General features: G+C 42.3%; 1 protein-coding gene and 1 long non-coding RNA gene across 2 annotated transcripts in view; both read right to left on the bottom strand.

Annotated features, from left to right (window-relative positions):
• The window catches only part of SYT10 (synaptotagmin 10), a 33703-nt gene extending 20842 nt beyond the window's left edge, over positions 1-12861 (bottom strand). The window contains exons 1-2 of the mRNA XM_068190856.1: positions 12548-12861; positions 302-659 (exon numbers count right to left, since the gene is read on the bottom strand). Coding sequence (XP_068046957.1) covers positions 302-659; positions 12548-12698 — 509 coding nt within the window. The 5' untranslated portion in view covers positions 12699-12861. The remainder of the gene's footprint in view (positions 1-301; positions 660-12547) is intronic.
• The window catches only part of LOC137474375 (uncharacterized), a 330950-nt gene that overhangs the window by 273414 nt on the left and 38453 nt on the right, over positions 1-19083 (bottom strand). The gene's annotated exons all lie outside the window — the stretch shown is intronic.

Below are 19083 nucleotides of genomic sequence, written 5' to 3'. Positions count from 1 at the left end.
AAATCTGTTTTCCTGAAATCAAAACCCAAAAGAGTAATGCTTAAAGTGGCAACATCTATCCTTACAAAGTAGTGGAAGATGTAGATTTCACTTTCATATGCTAAAATGATTATGTAACTGAAGGTACACTAAATTTTTCAGAATATTCTGTCCAATGTGGTTTCACATTCACATGACTGATGTTTTACCCATAACTTCTAAGAAACCAGTGAATAATACTGGATCCTGGAAATTTTCAGCAGTGTTCCTGGTCTACTTGTTCCTGGGAAAGGCGCCACGATTGTGAGTGCCTCTGACTTACCTTGATGAAGATGTGGGCTCCGTGATCTGCCTCTGCATCCGAGCATGCCGGATCAGGTGCTCCTTCAGTGCATTCTGGACCTCTGCTGGTATATCAGGTGAAGTGTGGCTGATTTTCAGCGCAGCTTCAAGCACCTTGGTCGTAGCTTTCCCATTTTCTTTGACTTCCTTTTTCTCGCTGTTCTCCAAAACCTCCGTGGGAGCGCTGGAGTTGCTCTGTGGGACATTACTGGCACTGGAGGTGAGAGGTTTGCTCCTCCAGCAGGGCCAGCACAGCTTCCAAAAGACAAAAAGCGAGACCACCAGCAAGGCGAGCCCACAGAAGCTGACGACGACTGCTAAGAGACTGACTGAGACATCTGCAAGGAATTAGAAACACAAATCATCGTGACAGACAAACATGCAGAGAAAAAAATTAAAAATTACACAGGCAAGGAGATAGAAGCATTTTAATTATTATGTTTGTGTAGAGCTTTAAAGTCCTATTTAAGATTGTGAGGTTTTTTTTTTTTTTTTTATATTTAAACCTGTACCTTTAGGATGTTATTATTTTCTAATATCTGCTTCACAAACATTCTATTAATTGTTCAGGCCAGGGGCCAGTATGTGTACCACTCACCACATACTCAGACATCCTTCTCAAGAATTTTCCTTCTCAGGAAGTAAGGAAACAATCCCAAAACCTCCCAGCCATTGTTGGCTAAAGGACTTTGACATCAGTAGGTGAAAGAAATATTGACCTACTTTGCTAAAGAAAAGTTATTATAATCAAACAACAAATATCCTCACTGAGATTTAAAGCAAACACGTGAAAATTCTGTTCCCAAATCTAGATTTCCAGTTTTGAAAACAAGTACCAATATAGACAGCCTTCTCCTTAGCGGTAATATACACATCCCTTTACTTACTGGATTCAGGTGGAGGACACAGATGCTGAAAACATCAACAACTTTAATTTCAGTCAGAGGTTGTTGATGCTTAGTTCTCTAGAACATATATTTAGAACATCAAGAACATGTTGATGAAAAATTTAAGCCACAGTCAACATTTTCTATCAGTACACATGAAGACAGATTAGATCTAAACTTCTGATGCACAAATTTTTTTGACATTTGCCAAACTTCTGACTCTGTGTGCCAACGGCTTCAGAAACATTTTAAACCCTAACATTCAGGTGTAAATAGGAACAAGATAAAGTCTGTCATAAATAAGAGATTTCTGTGGTTAAATCATCAGCTCTGGACTAAGGCTGTGTCAGACCAAGATAGCACAGATATATCCGTATCTAAAATTCTGCTGTGAAAATGCAGCTGGCTTCAGAGAACACAGTGAAATGCCCTGAGCTGTACAGAGGTCATGCTGTGCACTGAGCTACTTCTGCTGCCCTGTATTTGATTTTTGCTGCCAAAACTGCTTAGAATATCCAATAGCCTGGCTATAGATAGGACAGATTTCATACCAACAAAACTCCATGGGCACGCATGTATTTTAGGAGATGGTGGATCCCCAGGACTGCCAGTTGAGCCCTAATTAGGAGTTTTATTCTATGTGACATGCTTCCATTTGATTTTTCCAGTATCCTGTAATATTATAACCAAAATATCCCTTTCCTTTTCAAAACAGCCTTTTATATGCCTTAAAATTATTCAGTAAGCCCTACTTAAATATCCCTCAAGTAGTGGCGGCTGCTGTTTGTTACAACAAGTTTTGACAGTTTAACAGCTAATACTTTGTATCCATAACTCCAGGCTACAGGCTACTAAACTGAATCACTGGAAAAGTGCAAAGAGAGTTTGAGCATATTTTTATAGATTTTCACATGGGCAAGAAGGTATGGATTAGCTCCATGAAACACTCTGTACCTCACCTGTGCTTATGATAATTGAAGACAGAAAGATGAAGCAGAATGATGAAGACAGAAAGCTGAAGGTGAAAATTTGAGAATGTTTTCTTTATTAAGATATAATATCCAGATGCATCTCTCAGTAACAAACACTGAACTTACAGACTACTCCTCATGAAAATGTGTGAGAAAAGCAAAAATGTATAGAAAATGTTGTAGTCTGGAGATCATACCCTCCCACTCAATTCCTAGACATGGATCAGGAATCAGAATAGGAAAATGATCATTCTTAGTGGGTGGTTTGGATGTGCCCTTCTGTTTCAGCAGACAACAGACTTTAACACCAAGGAGAAAGGCTCTTGCATGACCTCAGTTCCAAGGAATGGCCTGCAGTGGGTTGATTGGCAGATGCCAGAGGCCTATCAAAGCTGCTCTGTCAGCCCCCTCCTCAGAGGGACAGGGGAAAAATATAACAAAAAAGCTTGTGGGTCAAGATAAGGACAGGGAGAGATCACTCAGCAATTACTGTCATGGGCAAAACAGACTTGGCAGAATAAATTTATTACCCATCAAATCAATGGTGACTAATAAAACCAAACCATAAAACACTTTTCTGCACTCCTCCCTTCTTCTGGGGCTCCTGCTTTCTCTGCCTCCCCGCTCTAGCAGTATGGGCATGAGGCAGCACCAGTTCATCACACATTCTCTCTGCTGCTCCATCCTCTGCAGGACTCCTCACGCTCTCGCCCTGCTGCTCTCCTGCAGTGTGTGGTCCCTGCACAAACTCCAGTGGAAATCCTTCCCACACACTGCTCCAGGGTGTCCCTTCCTCTGGGAGCAGACCTTCGGGAGCACACTGCAGGGTCAGGAGTCTTGCCAGCAAATCTTCTCCATTGAGGGATCCTCTCTCTTTCCACAGGTCCACAGATCCTGCCAGGAGCCTTCTACAGGGTGGGCTCCTCACAGGGTCACGGCCTCCTTTGGGAATTCGCCTGCTTTGGGACTGGGTTGCTCCACAGGCTGCAGCGATGAAGGCCCGCAGAGGAAGGCACCTCACTCTCACACCTGGAGCTCCTCCTCCCCTCCTTCTTCACAGACAGTGGTGTCTGCAGAGCTGTTCCTCACAAATTCTGACTCCCCTCTTCCAGCTGCTGATACACAGCAGATTTTTTTTCACCCTTCTTAAAAACGTTTTCCTTCAACCCCTGCGTCTGGGGGGCTCGGCCTAGGCCATCCTGGAGCCAGCTGGCCTTGGCTCTGTTGGACATGGGGGAAGCTTCCAGAAGCTTCTCACAGAAACCTCCCTCCTGCTGCCAAACCGGGCCAGGCAAACCCAAAGCGCAGTCAAAAGTGAATTTAATATACTCCTGCAGAGGTAGGCCTCACTGAAGAACCTTCTTTGACGTATTGAACCAGACCAATTGTCAGGCAACCTGCCCAAATTTATTTTCTGTTCTCAAAGTGTGACAAAAAGTAGAACACTTGAAAATGTTGATGGTCTGCCAGAAACAAATAAAAATAAAGGAAAAAAAAAGAGAGAAGAAAACAAAAAAATAAATTCAATTTGGGTGATTTGCAGTATTGGCAGCTCAGTTTAGGGACGGTTGGCATAATTAGGTTATATTTTGAGAGGAAGACTTTTAGAACTGAAAATTGTAGGGTTTTTTTTCCATTTGGAAAATGTTGAAGGAGGATGTTTTAACAACTTTGAAACTGCTGGAAACATTTCAAAACCAGAAATATGAAAATTGATCCCTTCCAGCAGAGCTTCAATTTGATGAATAGATACTATCAGCTGAAAAACATTGCATCAAAGCATTTCTAGCCAATTCTAATTTAAGTTTGTTCACTGCAAGACATTTTTCAAGCCTTCAAATAACTTCTTGTCTCCTTTCAACACCTACTCCTGTACTTCAACTTTCTCTAAGCTGTTTTTCTGGATTTCCATTAAGCTACTTCAAAGTTGAAAAAGCTCCCAAAATCTTTACAGAAAATATGTTTTATATCTGTAAAATAATCCCATGAAACATCTAAAGTCTCATGAGCAGAGATAAGGAACTAATTCTATAAACAGTTGTAGTCTCAAATTTTTGCTATTTTATTAATAAATTAAACAGCCTCACATATTGAATTTCATAGTGTAACAAATACAGGAAATATTTGAATTCCAAGAAAATTGACCAAAAAATAGTTCATTACAAAAAACTACTTAATCACATTTATCGCCACAATTTCCACAAAGCAATCACAATGCCATTCAATAAAAATTGACATACAAAGCATATTGTTTCATGTTCTTCCTTCTGTCAGTCACCCAGCTGAGCAATTATGAGACATTTGTTGTTATGTGAAGACTGAAATCATCTGAAGGGCAGTAAAACCCTTTATGTGTTAGGCTGGATATGTCTCTTATATTAAGGTTTTATAGGAAGTATGGTTGAAGATTGTAAAACATTAAGAGGAACTTCTGCAGGCTTGGAGCTTCTTCACACCCCTGCCAAGGAATCCTGATTGGGAAGAAAAATGGGTACTGAAGGATGGATTTGCTATCAGACAAGGGTTGCACCTCACAAACAATAGTATAATTTTAAGATATAGAACTGGTGACAAATTCAAAGAGTGCCTAAGTTTTTAAGGGCAGAGGAGATAATGCTGGGACAGTATTAATTGTCAGCATTGTGAATAATGTTCTGAGTGGTCCAAAAGAAAACAAAAACAATCTTGAACAACTCTTTCTGAACTGGTAATTGCAGATTGTCTGCAATGATTTAGGTTTGCACAGAAAAGGACATCCCTCTGAAAATTTAGAAATATTACAGAATTATGCATCTCCCATTCTTGTTCTCACGCTTGGTATACTCAGGAATGTCAAGAAGATCTTTGTTCTCATACCATCCCTTCTGGTCAGTGGGAGATCTTCCAATGACTTCATTTCATTCTTGGTGAAGTCCCTTTACTGACATTTGTAGCAAATGTCATATTTCTAGTCTTAATAAAATTTAATAACTGAAAGCATCCTGTTTCCTCATGGTTTGTATCTAAAACTACTCTTTCAAGGTATGAAATTTTGGACAAATTTATATTTCTCATTTAAGAAAGGCATGTCTACTGAGAAGCCTCGAAAATTCTCTGCATTGTTATAAACATCCTCTGATACATTTCTACCATGAAAGTCTCCTTGATAGCAGTCTTTTTCATCAGGCAAGTATTTCAGAAACATCCCCATGTGTCATTCTTTCTTTTTTTTTCTTTTCTGGATGCTAGGTAATGTCTTGAGCATTGGGTTTGGTACTATGGATTTAAAAAAATTTTGTTTGGAACTTGCCTCAGAAAAGTTCTGTCCATGGACCCATTTGCAAGCATGCACATTGTCAGACTTCCATTTAAAGACCAAATTAAGGTCACTTACATTTTAGGCAACATATGCCTCATGAGGCTGAAATTGGAAAAACATACTCCACAAACCCATGATCTTGAATGGAGACAGAAACACCACACAGAGCTGTGATGTGGATGCCCAGGTGTATGAGGGTCAGGCACATCTGAAATGAGCCACATTAAAGAGAATGGATTCTTCACAGAAAAGGAGCAGAGGTGAAAGGAACGCCTGGGGAAAGGAGGGGTCTAGTCTCTTCTGGCCCATTTCTTTGTCTATATCTGATCTTGGTTCTCTTAAATATTTAAAGGGCAATGTCTGCAACTTGTGTTCAAACATATTTTTCTTTAACTTTGAATTTGTTCTCTTGTTCATCAAGCCATAAGGTACTTCATCCTTCCCATAATAAAGGAACCCTTGTGTATGCAATACCAGGAGTCAGCTCAATCAGATAGATCAATGTCTCTGATTTTCTAGGATTTGAAGGGAAGCAGGGCCCTTATAAATTATAAAAGGTCTGGGACCAATAAATCTCCCCTATTCCCACGAAGATGAACTAGTTGGTTCAACCCATCATTTCTGCTGATTGGTTTTCCTTGGGGAAATTTTAAGCACATAAAAACTTGCTGGTATTAATTTTTACTCTGCATTAGCAGATCTTCCACAATTACCTCATCCAAATCCTTTCAGATGGGGACATGATGCTCTAGCATGCTTCAGAAAGTGGAGATGCAGAGTCTTGTATTTTCTCTCTCAATCTGAACCTGTCAAAACACCGGACTTAGGTATCAAATGGAAAAAAATGCCTTTCACTTAAAAGCGTTGGTGTGACCTCCTCTCTTGTTCCCATGGAGAAGCATCCTTAGAAGATCTTCCTCAGAGTTTTACTCTGGTCTTATTGTGAATGTGTTCCCTCCCTGTTAATTCATTCTGGTGTCTGAATTTGTTCCACACAGCCACCACAATCTTCTGGTTTGTAGATAATTTCTTAATGCTAGCAGAACTCTATGATAGCTTTTTTCCTGACAGGAGGGGAACCAAATTAATTCAGGGATCACTGTGATTTACTGCATGATCACAGCATGCAGAATTATGAATCTCTTGTCAAAATCAATTTATCTAAGATATATTAGATATGATGGTTCTCACTTTAGCCTGGCTGGGTCCATAAATTATTGGTCTTCACTTTCAAGCCTCTTTCTGGCCTACATGCTTTTCCGCTTGTTTACTCTCAATCTCAACAGGAAGGACTATCTGCTAGACCCACACCTGCCCATTTTGCTTTCTATTAAACAAAAAAAACTACATCCTCAGGCTTGGTCCCATGCAGTTCTCACACTTTTGAGGATCTCTTTGCGTCTGCAAGAAGCCCGCCCTATCCTCTTTCAGTTAGAACACACCACAAGCTCACAGCACTGCTGTTCACCACAAGCATACCACAAGCTATAAGGAGGTTCATGCAGCTCAAGTGTCATCTTTGAATTGTCATGGCTATGTTTATTCTTACCCAGCATTATATAACAAACATCTCACACATGTGACAGCACCCAGGAAAACACTGTCTCTTCATCATCTTTACAGATTTGTTCTCCAGATGGTATGAATCTTTCTGTATTTTTCCCCTGTATTTCTTTATTAAATGTGTACAGAGGAAGATTCTTTTGTAAACCTCTTGTTTTTTCTGTGTATCACTGCTGTTTGCATTGTTGTGACTGCCTTCACATTTGCTGTAGATAAATCTGGTTTCAGTGGTACGTTTACCCCCCTGTTTTGCCTTTATACTGTTGCATTAGATGCATTTCTGGTTTTCACAGCTTGTTAACACTGATTTTGTAAGTTATGTTTTTCAGTAACCCTGCACCTTTTTCCCACCAAGCCTTATTTCTCTGACAGTAACATTGATCTAACCAGGTGATGAACTGTATGGTAAATAATTTGGTCGGTCTGTTAACTGTTAAAATGTTTATTATTTGATTTTCTCACATTCCCCTGTAACAGAGACACTGTTTCATTTCACTGTAACAGAATGCTCACTTGTTTCACACAACAGTTACTTTATCACAAAGAAAAATGCTCCTTTCTTGCATGACAGTCCTACACTGAACACAGTAGCCCTCAAATTTGTCCAAGCCATTTCTCATCCCCTTCATGCTTACTTTGGCACAGTTGAGCAGAACTTACAACCACTCTATGGGGTAAATCTGTTCTTCCCCCTCTGCTAAACAGATCCAGGCAGTGCAAGCACAGCCACAGCTCACACTGTTTGTGGATGTGCGTGCATTGTGTGCACGAACGCAGTGTGTTCAAAGGAACCAGGACTAAATGTAAACTAAATCAGCTGCCATCCAGCAGGCTGAGAGCTATCAGAGACATTTCTGACAGCCAACAGGAGGCACATGGCAGCTACAGCAGGCGGACACAAGGCATTGCTTTTCATAGAAGAGTGAGTCTGTATTACAGACTGGCCATGTGCAGGATGCTCCAGTGCTTTCTCACTCTCTCTGTACTTTTATAGCAAACTGTCAATCACGGGTTGGGTTAAAAACTTGATAGGTTAAACTGTTATGTTAACAGAATAACTGTCAGTAGAATATTTACATGAATAACAAATGATCCCCTAGAAGCTGATGCTCTCTGCATGGTCAACTTTCAAAAATCAATTGTCTGACAAGCAAAGGAGCAAGAGTGAACATCACTCTCAAGATATTCACTACCCACTCTAGTGGGCAAAAATATGCCCTCAATGTTTATAGCAGAGCTGGGTTTCCAGCTCTGTAATAAACATTTGTCACTTATGGGAACTGATAATGAGAGAGTAAAGTTTTGCATGACCAGCAGGCCTAAAAAAAAGGCAAAGAGCACAAAGTACCCACCATTTGCAGCGGACATAAAATGAATTTTAAACACGTGTCCCTAGAGCAGAATGTCCAAACTCCTCTCATTATGCTGTGTGCAATTGGCTTAATCTTCAGAAATGCTCACAACTGGGACCTTTGATGTGCTTGGTTCCACTGAAAATGAGGAGGGATGCTTAGCTGGAAAAAATTAATTAGAGTCCTTTGTTAATGAGATAACCTGAGCCAAGATACCAATATAACCACACTGCATATATGAGTTTGGGACAGTTATAGAAAATTAATAATTTAATAAGTTTAGAGATAAATTTTATTATGTGAAATCTTGCACATCCAGCTCCCATTTATTTTCCACCTTAAATCTTATAATTGACATCTTAATTATTTTGCCCAAATGTACTGGAGGTATAAAATAAAAACAAAGCAGCTGCACATCTAATTGAGCATTTTGCCAAAAATGCTATAACTTTCAGAAGAAAGCTCACAGTCATCTAAGCATACAAAGGTACTATAAACCTAAACAGCTTCCTAATCTTTTCACTTGAGCATTCCCCTGAGATGAGCAAAATAATAGTTCTTGTCATTACTGGGACAGAAAATATAACAACAGATGTCTGTATTCACTTGTCTAACGTTCTTAGAAATTTACAAAAATTTTATGTCTTGTGAAGAGTATTTGCTATGAGTTCTGTAGATTGATTGTTCATTACACTAAATATGTGTTGACCCAAGTAGTGAGCAGTAATTGAGAGTCCTAAGGTATTGGTTCTGACACTGAGGAAAAAAAACCTGTTTAATAATCAGTCATTTCTTTGATAGAAACCTGTCTGTTCCCTTATTGGCAGGAAACATGAATATCTCCCCTTTCTGCTTTATTGCTTCATTTTGTTATACTCTGCCTTCCCAGAGCCATACTCACCCTTTTTTCTTCTGACTGTATCTCCAGCTTCCTCTTCTTTGTTTATCTTTCTTATGCTTCTTTCTCTCATCTAGGCATAAACACTACTAAAAAAAAAAACACTGCCCAGTGTCTCTGCTTCCCTCTGAAACTTATTGGGTCATGGGGTCAATATTGTCTCATATTTTGCTTTGAGCCTGTGACTGGGTGATGCATCTTCTGACTCAAGTAGCTGATTCCTCTGAGAAGCTTGGCTGCTTTTCATGGTCTAGCTGAACAGAAAGCTATCACCACGCTCACTAACATAACCATACCAATGCAGTTCTAGTTGCATTTCACAGTGTTTTCAACTTCCAGAACCTGTTTTTATCCTTGTATTAAATAAAAATGGTCTACTTTCCTTTTTACCATCGACTCTTTTACTTTCTGAAAGGTTGCTTGCACTGTTCACTCCTTTTCAAATATCTGTCTCCTCATGGTTTACAGAATCACAAAATATTCTGAGTGGGAAGGGATCCATAAGGATTACCGAGTCCAACTGCTGGCCCTGCACAGGACCATCCCCAGGAATCACACCATGTGCCTGGAAGCATTGCCCAAATGCTTTTTGATCTCTGTCAGGCTTGGTACTGTTTAGACTTCTCTCCTTTAGTGGCATCTCATTAGTGATTTTTGCCTATTCTACCTTTGTGATACTTTCAGGTAACTTTTTGAGACAAGGAAAACTGAATGAACTTACCATTTCCACCTTTAATGAAGAGGGTCTATGGTTGTTCATTGCTCTGGACAACATTAGCTTTATCTATAGAGATGACAAGGAACTCTGTACGTTTGAAGAGGAGATATGGCATGGCTCACTGTTCAATGACACCACTTCTCTCACCTTCGACTGTATGTAGAGTATTTCTGCTCATAAAATTGATGCAAGTTGTATTTATATCTTGTCTACCTAATTGTTCACATATTAAAATATTGTCAGTTATCAACAATGACAGTGTGTCTGGTCCTCCTCTGGAGACAGAGTATTACTATATGTTCATTAGCAGTGTTGTTAATGAGACAATGCTCAATATACTGGGCATCTCAGTAAAGCTGACATCCATCATCTAATATTGGTTTCCTTTTAAGGGGGAAAACTGAGATTCAGGAATTCAGCTGAGATGGTATTCACTAGTACCCAGTGGTTCCAGCTCCTGGTCTATTAACTATATCTTTTTTCCCTAAGCCAACAACTGTAAGGTAGAGTTAGAGTTTACAAAGGGAAACCCAAGAAGATTTTGACTTTCAAGAAATGTTTAAAGAGAAGATTCTCTTTTTATACACAATGCAATATTGGACCAAGCGTTGAAGATTCACATTTTCTAAACAGCAGATCTTGGTTTACCTCATGGAATGTTTTGTGTCCTTCATATCCCACCTGTTTATACACTGACTTTGCAGAGCCCAATTTTCCAGGCTCCATAGGGTAATGCTATTTTCATTCAACCTTCCACCATTCAGACCAAGACGAACAGAGAGCATGATCAGAATATTCATGATCCGTGCTGGGGGAAAGGCTGCAGTCCCCTAGCCTCTCCTTGCCTTGCTGCCCTGTCCCGGCGGCTGGGTCAGGTTGGGCTGAGGAGAGCAGGGTCAGACAACAGTGATTTTGATCTGAGATACCACACATAACCTGAGATTTGTGGTAAATCTGTGGGTGTTCAAAGAAAAGAAAAGAACAACAAAAAGGCCATCAGCTGTGGTGGCAGAGACAGCGCAGCTGGGGCACCCGCTGAAAACCTGCTGCTTTACCTGACCCAGTATTAATTTATTTAATTTACACTGTTCCACTTGGCATTTGCTGGCCATAATGCAAGCTGTTCATTTGCATTTATGGACAGACAGTAAAGGTTATCAATCCCTTCTAGCAGAAATTAAGGTCAGAACTTCGAGCAACTTTCAAGCCCTGTCCTAAAAATAAGTGCCAAGGAAAACAAGGTGCCTAGGGAGCACAACACAGGATAATGAAAAAGTGCAGAGTTGGTACCAAAAGGTGCAGAAAATCCAGATATCAGGGACCAAAGTCACCACTATTATGACTCAAAGTCTTAGTTTCCATATGAAAATTTTTATGAATTTGGAATCTTTAAACCAAATTTTTTTCCTTCCACCCTACCCAATTTTTCCTGGGCAAGTGTCCTGGGCCGGACAGAAGCTGTGCTCTGACTCCACAGGTTCCCACTGCCTGTCAGACGGCTCTCCTGCCTTCCCCAGCGATGAGCGGAGAGGATGCAAAACACTCTAACCCCACTCAGAAAGGGGAGACTGCGGGGCGGGACGTGCCGGGCTGCGCCCCGAGTCCCGGCTGCGCCCCGAGCCATGCCGGCTGCCCGCACTCCCCGCCGCCCAACCTGTTGCCCGGGCCCCAGCGTCACACGCCAAACGCAGACGGACGGCCGGGGACAAAAGAGGGAGAGCAGGTGCAGCCCACGCGTGGCGCGCCTGGCGCACGAAACCGCTGCCCACCCGTGACAAGAGCATGGACCGCAGCGCTCTGCCCACCCGTGACAGGAGCATGGACCGCAGCGCTCTCCCCCGCTGCCCACCCGTGACAAGAGCATGGACCGCAGCGCTCTGCCCCGCTGCCCACCCGTGACAGGAGCATGGACCGCAGCGCTCTGCCCCGCTGCCCACCCGTGACAGGAGCATGGACCGCAGCGCTCTACCCCGCTGCCCACTCGTGACAGGAGCATGGACCGCAGCGCTCTGCCCCGCTGCCCACCCGTGACAGGAGCATGGACCGCAGCGCTCTACCCCGCTGCCCGCCCGCACGGCCCCGCCAACACATGCAGCAGCAGCCCGGCGCCGAGCTTTCCGTACAAACTGCCGTCGTGGGGAAAATCTTGCCGAAGCGGAGCTGCGGGTGGCAAACGAGCGAGCTGCGGGGCTACGGGGCCGTCTCCGGCGGCGATTTCTGTCCCTTCGGCACCTGTCCGTGCTCCCCGGCCCCACGTTTGCCCGCACCCTCGCCCGCTGCCCCCACGTTTGCCCCGCAGCGCTGATCCCCGCCCCGGCGGTCCCGGCGCTCCCCTCAGCGCTCCTCGGCAGCCTCGGCGGGCTGCTAGAGGGAGCGGATTTTAAAGCGGGCTGCGTGCCTGCCCACCCCACCCCCCCCGCCCCCTCCGCACGCAGGGAAAGCAAAGGAAAAAGTTGCGCTCTCCGGCCGCCCACGCCTCGCTGTCCGCCCCGCGGCGGCGGCAGGACGAGCCCGGCGGCGGCGGGGCCGGTGCCGGTACCTGTGCCGCCGATGCCCTGCCGGGCGCTCTCCAGGGGGAAGATGCCGGCGCACTTCTCCCGCTCCACCTGCCCGCCGAGGCACAGCTCCGAGATGATCTGCAGCGCCTTGTGGCAGAGGCTGCCCACGCCGTCCTCCGCCGGGAAACTCATCTTGTGGCCCGGCCGCCGCCGCTAGGCCATGGCCGGCGCGGGACGGCTCCGCGCCCGACCCGCGCTGCCTCCCGCGGGGAGCGGAGCGGCGGCGGCGGCGAGAGCGGCGCGAGCGCGCCGAAGAAGTAGTGAAGGAGCGGGGGGAGGCAAAAAAAAAAAAAAAAAAAAGTGAGGGGGGGTGGGGGGTGGGAGGGAAAAAAATAAAAAGAGGGGATAAAAAATAAACATCCACTTAGCAACGCCTTTTGTGGCTCCGGGCTCCGGCAGGCGGCTCGGCCAATGGCAGCCCGGCGCGGGGGGCGGGGGGCCCTCGCATCCCCCGGGAAACTTTTCCTTCCCCCGCCCCGCGGCCCCGCGCGGTGCGGTGCGGTGGGCGGTGCGGAGAGCGGCGGGCGGAGCGCTGTCCCCTCCCGGCCGCAGGACCACCGGCCCCGCGAACAGCGGGGACAGCGGCGCGTTCCCGGAGCGCTCCTCGGCCGCTCATCGCGCCGCCAGCGCGGCGCGAACCAGAGCTGGCTGCCCACCGCTCCGCTGGTTTATTCTGAGGTGACCTCAGCGGGGTGATCTTCAGCGCTGGCTACCGAGCCGCGTCGAATAACTTCATTGACCAAATCACCGTCACCACCCCGCTTCTCCGCAGCGGAGGCAGCGGGACGCTTGACTGTCGATTTCTTTAACTTCTAAAGGAGTTAGAGGAACTTTACGGTTGTCTGGTCTGTTTCCTCAACACATTCTGTAACGTTGGGTTATTTTATAGATACTAAAGTTGCAGCTGCAGCGTATGTTTGAATATACTTCTAAAAATCAGCGCAGCATATACCACTAGTGGTTATTTCAGTTATTGGCTGTGGACTCGAACAAGACTTCATCTGTTAACTTCTTCATCTACTTACTGATATTCTGACACAATTTTATGTTTGTGAGGGAAAATTCCTCTAGTTCGGTGGCATACATACGTCTTGCAATGTTAATTCTAACTAGGCATAGCTGGAAGGATGTCTGCCAGCAGTTTACTTAGCAGCACTGCCTGTAGTCTGTTGCTTGGGTGTCTTGGTTTCATAAGCATGAGAAGTTAACTTCTGTGCTGCTGTGCTTTTTTATCCCTCTGGATTTTGAAGCTTTTTATCTGTTACCTGTAAATAAATATCTCTAGCAAACTGTCAAGTTTAACAGTTGAAAACTTTATAACTGTTCCTCAATAGCTGAATTACAGAATAAGAAAATGAATTATTATTCCAGTTTTAATTCTGAAATTCTATATTTGATATAGCATAGATACTTGTTAAAAACACAAGAAGATACTTCTAAACCCCAACCTTTTGGTGTTTTGAAGGAGCATGCATTTATACAGATGAATTCATGCACATGTACCTTTCAAAATCTTGGGAAAGTAATAGACTGAGTTGTACACAAACTGTAACATCAACACAAAATCTGTTCCACAGAGTTTTTTTTCACAGATATAACACCTATTTCAGAAATATCAGATGCTACTAAAGAAATTGTTCCCCATTTAACACCTTTCCTGAGACTAGCATTGTCAAAACCCTTTGTTAATGCTGCAAAATGTTCTGTCAAATCTTAGAATGTTTAGACTGTAACTAGTCAGGGCACAGAACTGTGGAGGTCTATTTGAAGACTCCTTTCAGTCTCATAGGGAACTAAATCTGTATAATTATTTAAATAGTCTTGCTAGCAATAGAAATGTATGTAGATATTTTCATTAGAGTGAAGGCTGCCTACATCCAAACTTCAAAATATGAACATATTTACTGTCTGTGTGACATTTACAGTCCTGTTCCCAAAATTCTGTCATGCATCACCAACTAATAATTAAGCAGTCTGTTTATCTTTGAGACATACCCAGAACTCTAGCAAAAGCTAACAGGAGACACATATACATAGAAAGGGTCTTAATCAGAAATTGGTGTTAATGAGAGCAAGGACTGCATTTAAAGGCTGAGACCTGAGCTCCTTCACTTCTGAACTTTTCTACAGACTGTACCCATGGATGTATCACACAGCCCATGAATGAAATTTTTAGTCTCTGAAGTGAATGGCAGCTTTCCACTGATTATTGTAAGGTTCCACATATGGACCAGTTTGCTATCCTGCTTGTTTATTTATGTTGTGAGATTTTGGTGCATTTCTGTATTGCTTGTCTTTGCACACAAGAACTTCATTTCAGTGAAAATCACACCACCTTGGTGTTATTGATATTTTCGATACATACATAGATGCAGAAAAGCACAAATGGGTGGATTCTACAGTAAATTTAAAAAATATAAGGCTCCTGCTTTTGACGATTTTCAGGTAGGTATCTGGAAGTGGATACCCAACTCATCTCTCTTAGATGTCCTAATTATTTTTTAAAAATGCTTTTAGGTATATAGCAAACACTAGCCACACTAACTAGTACCTTTATCAAAGGCATTTAAAGCATTTAAATCCTGTTCTTCAGTAAGTAGCATGGATATAAACTGAAATTAATCAATAAAATAGTTTTTCTCAGTCTCAGTACTACGTACTATTTCAACAGATTATTGATTCTTCTGGTGAGATATGCTGACTAACTTGTCCTAAACCACTTCCAGAAACAACTTTTATTGTTGGAATCAAGTTATTGATGAAAAGGATGCTTCACTTTTCTATTGAGGATTTTAGTCTTACATATAAATTCAGATTACCAATCATGGCATTTTTCTCCAATATGTTCTTTTAGTGGAAAACAACTTTTTCTGCATATGGAAGGACATAACAGCTTGTTTTCGAGCTACAACTCCTACTGCTCTGATTTGCAATAGCCTGGCAATTTTTAAATTAATATGCAGCTGCACTGTGTGCCCTGGTATCCACAAAGACCATTAATTTTCCCTGTGGGAGTGGTCCCACATGATGTTTTAGGACACAGTAACCTCTTGCCTCATGGGTTCCAGGCGGTGCCATCAGACCAGACCATACCAGGTCTTGCTGTTCTGACTACTGGTCATTACTAGGTTCACACTGGCTTGACAGCTCCCTGTTGACTAAGGGAGAAAATTCCTCCTTTTTTTTTTTTTTTTTCAAATTAATTGCACGCATTCACATCCTCAGGTGGTCCATGAAGTATCCAGCCAGAGGTAAGGGTACTATGCTCTGGACAGGAAAAACATGGCAAAAATGCTCAGTTTTGTAAGAAGTATCCTTTAATGAGGACTGTGTTGGGGGTTTTGAAGTTTAGGCAATACAGGTAGCCTATATATAAATGCAGACAAAAGTTTTGGCCTCAGTCTCTTGATTTGGAATCCAATAAGGAAGCCAAAAAAAAAAAAAAAAAGCATTGGGGTAGGGGGAAAAGAGACATATCAACATTCAGCTTTTAGGAAGCTATGAGTAGAGGAAAAGATGGAAACTATAGGTTACAAACATGATTTGCCTTTGCAACAGTTACAAATACATTGTTCCTCCCCCCCCATAACATCTCTGTAAATTCCTTGTAAATAGCAAAATAAATCCCTGAAACATTAAATATTGCTTTACTTTATCTACATATTTTTAATCCTCTACTTTTGAATAAGAAGTGAAGAAAAAAAAAAAAAGGCATTCAGCAGTAGTCCAGGAGCCAGTCAAAGCTGAATGTTCCTAACCTGCAAATTAGAAAGGACTGCCATGAGCACATATGAACAGGGACCCTTCCTTAGTTTAAGCAGTAATACAAAAAAAAATATCTAATTTAATTTTTTTTCCTACCATTTTTATAATGTTTTCTTCTTGCTTCCACAGTTTCATAGTGTGTGGTACTGCAGAGTCCTCCTCTGGGTTGCTTCTTCCAACTTCTAATTTACTGTGAATAAAACTCAGTCATAAAGAGAGCTCCCCATATTTTGTCCAAACAGATGCTTCTTCAATTTTCAGAAATACTGAGCAACTGTTACTTTATTTTTTTTTCCACTTGATTTGGTGCAGTTGGTACTTAAGACCACAAATCTGAGCAGAGACAGTCCTTCAGGACCTGCACAAACAGATGAAGCCACTTCTGAGAGCCAGCAGCTAACAATGTTGGCAGTTTTGTGAAAACATTTTTTTTAAGAGATGTATGGCATTGAACAATTTATGACGATTTAATATAAATCCTGCAGAATAATTGGCTAGGGACAGAGGACAAAGTGATTACTACTCTATTTTATTTCAAATTGTGCTTTTTATGTGATACATGACATTGACAAATTTTTGGTGTCTTGGAGCCCTGCATCTACTGTGAGTTGTTTGCTTTTTGGCTACTAGCAGATAATTACCTAAAATCCCTTTTTTTCACTGCAAAATGCTAAGCATGGTGTGGCGTTTTTCATGGCTGCTTGAGCAGGAGGAATGGCAGAGCAACCAACTGGGAAGCCAGCAGATCCCTAGAGCTCATCCTGGCTCATGGGGAGAATGGGCATATTTTGGTCCTCACTTGGTGTGTCCAGTGGACAGACTGTTGGAAGAGGTAAGAAGGGCAAATTAAAGACAATTTCCTCCTCTGATAGTTTTGCCTTTTTTTTTTTTACTAGATGAAGTATTTTTGTGTCCAATCAACATTTTATGTCTGCCATTTCTCAGCAGAAGGGCTTCCTTGTCTCCTCTCTGTGGCTGTATTCACACAACCTCTCATTTTTATCATTTTCACCCAATTTTTGAAGCAGAAGAAAAGCAAGGTCACAGAGAAGCAATATATTAGAGCATGTATGTGTGACATAGTGCCTTAAAAGGACATATCCTATTGAATTATGATTCACGTTAACAAGCTCTGTTGCCATTTTTCTTCCTATTACCTTCCCTTCTTTCTCCTAGCTTCACTTACTGAGGAATGAGGTTGTGACTGGCATTAGCCAGCTTTCTTCAGCTTCAGAACAAGATACCATACTGAAATAATGATTTGCAAAGTTGGTTGGTTTGAAGAACCCATAGAATAATAGGAAAAAAAATCTTCTCTCAGCATACTTTTCGAAGTTTTTCCTGAAAGCCAACTTTCTTAAAATACTCTCTGTATTGTAATACAAGGCAACCCTAAGCTTTGGTGAAATAAGGTACCTTTTGCTACTAGAATTGTTCTATGCAGCCAGGTTTTGCTGATTAATTTAGGCTATTCCTCTGCACCTAATGAATTTCTGTCTCTGTGTGCCTTCTAGTGATATGGCTGTGAGCATGCTCCTTAATGATTTTCAAGCTCTATTATCAACCTAAATGCAGACACAAGGAGCTTGTTTGGTGAATATAATTTTTGTTCCAGTTTTGTTCCTCTGTACATAATTTTCATGGTAGAGTGCCACCTATAACTGCTCCAAAATTATTCTGCTTAAAAAATATTTAATTTAAAAATACTGATAAATTAAGGATATTGTGGCCCATTTGGCTGTATCCTGCTCCCACGGCAACACTATTCAGTAAATGTATGATTAGGTCCTAATAGGACAGCACAAAACTCACTGAAATAATTTGTGGTAGTGCAGATACAGCAAAAACATTTGCTTTGAAGGGCAACACTCTTGCTGCAATACATTTAATTCATATCCTAATATAATTAGAATAAAATAGATCAACTATTATTAAATAAACACCTGTTCACCTGCACTATCAATAGCCACTGTGGAGATGTACATGTAGATAATAAAATTATTACATCTATATAAATCATTAAGTTCCACATAAAAGAAACAAATAATTGCTACTCAGCATTGTCAAAAGAGTAAAGCTCCATGCTTTTAGAGGACAGCAGCTCTGCCTCGACATTCATTCATGATAAATGAGCCTCATTTCAGCATTTGTTGAGCACAGGAGACCTTTATCCTGTGACATTGTTCTATTCCACTGTCATTATTTCTTAATTAGCTCTGTCATCACTAGTTTGGAGCTTGGTGTATGTTATGGCCAAATTCAGCTTTGACTTAAGTGGGTACAGTGTCATTTAATCACAATAGAAATTATGTTCATTTGCATCAGGGCTTTGCTTGATTCCCAGCTCTTAACCAGTAGATCATGGAACAAGGAACAACTTTCCTTGTTCCCAACCGGTGCTGGAAAATAACTTTCAGAGTGAGAAGATGCCATTCACACATCTGGGGAAGAGTCTCACCCTGCTCCCTTCCTCCTTCCCTTGTCACCTGCCCCTCATTCTGCTGGGGGACAGGCAGAGCTGCCTGAGGGGTGTCTGACACGTCCTGCAAGCCAGGTCTGCCACATGCACAGTGAGATGTGTTCTTGGAAGGTCTGATAGTGGCAGCAAGAACAGCGTAGTCCTTGACCATCTCAACCAGAGCAGTCCTCTTAGGTAATTGAGTACTAATCTGATTCTCCCTGCTGTGCCTTTTGCACTTATAACTCCTGCTGCATAATATTTTGGCTGGGTCATGGAACCTTAGCAATGTGC

The sequence above is a fragment of the Anomalospiza imberbis genome, chromosome 5, assembly GCF_031753505.1.
Source record: "Anomalospiza imberbis isolate Cuckoo-Finch-1a 21T00152 chromosome 5, ASM3175350v1, whole genome shotgun sequence".
Taxonomy (NCBI): Eukaryota; Metazoa; Chordata; class Aves; order Passeriformes; family Viduidae; genus Anomalospiza; species Anomalospiza imberbis.
This window is presented reverse-complemented; position numbering and strand designations above follow the sequence as displayed.